Below are 4,336 nucleotides of genomic sequence, written 5' to 3'. Positions count from 1 at the left end.
GAAAAAACCCCCCCCCCCCCCCCCCCCCCCCCCGATTCATCTCTGAGAATACTTATTCTGAGCTATAATACCCATTTGTTTTAGGGATGAGATGAATCCTTCCATAATCACCAGTTATTAAATAGCTTCTTGCTATCAGGGAACAAATAAAGATGTAGGACATCATAATTTCAATTGCCTAGCAACAACTCTTCTAACATGTTTTGACAAGTGGTTGGAGCCTTTTCTAATATGAAAGAGTTACTGGAGCACAAGGACTGTCAGAGATGAGAATCAGCTCTATCTTTCCTGATGGCTAGCTCTGCTTTTCTTACCATCAGAAGAATTTCCATACAAGTAAAATCCTAATTTACTCATAGGAAAGTTAAATGATGCATACAATATATTTTGGATCCTTTCTCACTATAGGCTCAAACTGGCAAGGTGCGAAGTGAAGACAGACAACACGCGATGCAGCAAACTTGGTTTGAAATGTACCAGACTTGGACTGTAAGAAGCTTCCCTCATCTGACATCAGCAGATTTCTTGAGCCAGGCCTCTTTAGTCTATAGATTTTACTACTGAAAATTCTGGGTCATGAAAACAAACACAACAGCAGTGTGTAGACCTTAAAATACACACATGAGATCATCCGGTGCGTTCTCACCCCATACAATGAATGCAATGAATGCAGTGAAAAAGATACCAAGTTCTCTCTCTCAGACTTCATTATGAAGATTTAAAAAATTTATTGGCAAGAAGCAACCACTTCAGTTTTATTAAAGATTATTTGTTATTTTTCTCTTTAAAACACCTTTACTCAACTTTATATTTTTTTAGAAGGCAGGCAGTTCAGAAAAAGAATTTCAAGTAATTCTGTTTGACTACCAAAAAGATATCAAAAGTTTAAATATAGGAATACTATTTATCATGCAATGTAGTTCTGGACTGCCTTTCAGTTTTGAACGTCAATAATCCAGCATTTCATCAGGAAGGCTGGTGTTTTAATTTAGATAGTAAATTGTGGCATAGCCCAGTAAACCTTGATTTCTTAAAATGCATGTACAATTTTATTATTCAATTTGTTAATATAGCAAATCTTATTTAGGGATTCATCCCAACTGTATATCTTTCTTCTAGGAATATGCATACCAACACATGCTTCTTCACATGCTTCTTCTTTCCACTGTAGAATCAGTACTATTTACATAGCTTAATCGCAAACCAGTTTTAAAAATACATGTGGCACATTAAAACCTCATTCTCTTTTAGAACTCAATTCTGTATTGCTCTCAACAATGTACAGATGTCATACTTCGTAAATAGAAAATTTTAAAATCACCTTTCAAAAGCTGATTCAGGTCCATGGCATCATGCAAGACTTTTCGACTATATCTGCGATCAAACTCGGAATCTAATGAAAAAAATACAGATATAAGATTGGATTTCCCACCCTCATAAGTGTTACAAATTTTGTGTTGTACTTAAATTCTTCAAAATTACCGTATAATTCTTGGTTCACATTTTCCTGTCTTTTTATTTTTAGTTTCTTATCGTTTGATGCTGCAAGTTCAAAAGACTGGATAGGACTGATGTCTGGAGTTGACAGAGGTGTTACATCAGTCACTGTGTCTTCAGACTCCTCCAAGTAGTCACCCAGCTTTGGTTTTCCTTCTGCTAATTTCATTGCTGACTTGAATTTTTGTTTTGGAGACAGAAGAGCGTTCCTACAAGCATTCCTCTTTGAGGAAGAATGAGAGGAATCTGATAAACAGCTGTCAGAATCTGTATCAGAACAATCTGTATCTGAGCTTGAGGATGTGGATGAGGAGGAAGAGGAGGAGGAGGAAGAAGAGGAGGAGCTGATATTAGTATATTTTTTGCTAGCCTTTTTTATGTTGTTTGACTGCTTAGCTGACTTTGGTCTAACCTTCTGTTTTTTGCCATCATCACTACTATCTTCTTCATCTGTATAATAATTTTCTTCACCTTCTTTAACTATTTTGGGGATTCCAGCAGGAACATTGTCCTGTGTTCCCCTACTTGCTGCAGATGTCACTCCAGACGTACCTGCATTCTCCACAACTGGAGAAAGTGGCAAAGATGAAGCATCTCCAAGATGATCTGTGCTATTTTCTAGGGACTGATCCTTCTGCAAATCTTTCTGCTTTTCTTCACTTTCCTCCTCACAGCACTTTGCATCCGTTGAACTAGAAACCAAATCAGGGTCTGCAAGAGCTGCCTTTGTACTTCTTTTCTCTATACATTGACCATTTTCCTCGGCTTTCTTTTTCTCTTCCTCAAAATCACTGTCAAAGAAAGCATGATCCACTTCACCATCTGATACCTCTTCAAACCGGTCCATACTAAAGTATGAAGTGCCACCTGCAACCATCAGAAAAGGTTTCCAAAGGTTAGCATAAAACCAGATCCAAGTACACTTTCAGGATAATAGTTTTTATTCTTTACTCTTTTAGCTCTAGTAATGTATAATTCTGCAATTAATTATGTTATGTTGCCAGGGATAACTCCGTAGTTGAGTTCTATAAAGAAATTTAGTGCCACCTTATTGTACACAGCTTACATGGTACACCGAAAAGCTTTACTTTAAACCAACAAAAAACATCACAATTTCAGAACTTTTACTCCTAAGGAAATTAGTCAAACATTGTTAGTGGCTAAAGAGTCTTAACTATGACAAACAAGCAACCAAAGTGTCTTATTTTGTCACTTTAAGCTAGAGCCACTTTAAGCTAGAGCCACTAATGAGCTATCATTAGTTTGGTTTTCATATTAAAAACCTTGTTTGTATGTGGTAGTCATCATCTTGACTGTCACAGCCATTCAAACTGTAGACTTTCAGCACTTGAAGTAGGAGCAACTTCAGTTTATATCAAAAGATCCATGGCTCTATAGGTTAAATTGTAATATATGTAGGGCACGTCAATGTTAATGTTTTAGTTTGGATCAGGAGCCTGCTTTTCTTGACAGTCCTCTGTAACTCACACCGCATAGTACAGTGAGCAAACTTGATTCTTTCAGATGAAACCAACCTTTAAAGTGAGCTCTAGGCATGAAACTACTGCACTTAAACCAGTGGTCACCACTCAGTCCATGGGACCAGATTACAGCTAGCCCAAAGGGAAAAACCCACATACATATAGCATGGATATCAAGTCCTCAGCACTAACCATTATGCTCTACAAATCTGCTCCTACTGTGTCATACTTCTTGCAGAAATATATAGTGTTAGATCCTATGCACGTTGCAGGGGGCACATGAAAGTTTCCACTCATTAGTAGGATATACATAGAGTTAAAATAAAAAACACAAAACACTCCACTACCAAACAAAATTAGCCAGTACTAAAGACTACTGTTCCCATCTAGCCAGCATTACTTTTCTTCTATTATTTACAAGAGATTTTATATAAATTTTGTAAGCAGCAATCAACAAATATGCAACATTCTTTAAAGCTAAGGAAACCAAAAAGAAAGATAGTGGAAGCAACTATACAAGGCGGGAGAACCAGAATATTTTACAAGATTGATGGTCTCCCTTAAACCACATACAGTTTGTTGCCATGGCAAACAACGGTGAAAAAGGAATTCCTAAGCTTGCTTTGAAACTGCAAGACTATTCCCAGGAAAGCTTCTACCTAAAATTACTTCAAAATGTGGAATTTTTAAAGATCTATGTCACTCAAGTTATCTTGCCACTTCTCAAAGAATATGCAGTTTTGGGAGAATTTGAAATATGCACCCCAAATAAAAAAACACAACATAAACCTTAAAAGCAGAAGCTGTGGAATCTCCTGTGGTTTTAAGACTCACAAAGCCAAAGAACAGAAGAGAGACTTAAAAGGCTTAGATGTTGTATAAAGCTGAAAATGCTACTAAACAATAGAAGCAGAGGTCAACTTTGGTACCATGAAGAAAAACCCTTTAAAGCATCCAGCTCTTCTAAGACCAACAGAACAAGGGAGTAAAACACCTGGGAACTCTTAATTTGAATTTGGAATGGAATTTGGAAATTTTTGGAATGGAATTTTTAAATGGAATTTGGAAATTTTTCATATTCATGTCACTTCTTGTGAATCCTAGTTTCAGGCTGCTTGCATAGTCTGCAATGCCCAACTGTCATGCAAATTCCTGTAAGTTTTCCTACAGCAGCTTCCTAAAAGGATAATGCATTAATATAACAAAACAGGCACAATAGGGAAAAAAAATTCAGAAGAGAGTAATGCATTTACATTTAATTTTCCACCTCATGTAACCTAAGCCAGAAAGGCACCAAGCAGAAATTTTTGGCATCACCTGTAGACTACAGATCATTAATAATTTACTTAGCAAGTACA

At 36.7% G+C, this 4,336-nt stretch overlaps 1 protein-coding gene across 1 annotated transcript in view; it reads right to left on the bottom strand.

The window, feature by feature from the left end:
• Positions 1-2,344, bottom strand: part of CFAP97 (cilia and flagella associated protein 97) — a 20,927-nt gene extending 18,583 nt beyond the window's left edge. The window contains exons 1-2 of the mRNA XM_010284960.1: positions 1,483-2,344; positions 1,322-1,393 (exon numbers count right to left, since the gene is read on the bottom strand). Of these exons, the coding sequence (XP_010283262.1) occupies positions 1,322-1,393; positions 1,483-2,344 (934 nt within the window). The remainder of the gene's footprint in view (positions 1-1,321; positions 1,394-1,482) is intronic.
• Positions 2,345-4,336: the final 1,992 nt, after the last annotated feature.

The sequence above is a fragment of the Phaethon lepturus genome, unplaced genomic scaffold, assembly GCF_000687285.1.
Source record: "Phaethon lepturus isolate BGI_N335 unplaced genomic scaffold, ASM68728v1 scaffold16634, whole genome shotgun sequence".
In the NCBI taxonomy this organism is placed as follows: domain Eukaryota; kingdom Metazoa; phylum Chordata; class Aves; order Phaethontiformes; family Phaethontidae; genus Phaethon; species Phaethon lepturus.
Note: the sequence above shows the minus strand (reverse complement) of the source record. Positions and strands in the feature narration are given on the sequence as shown.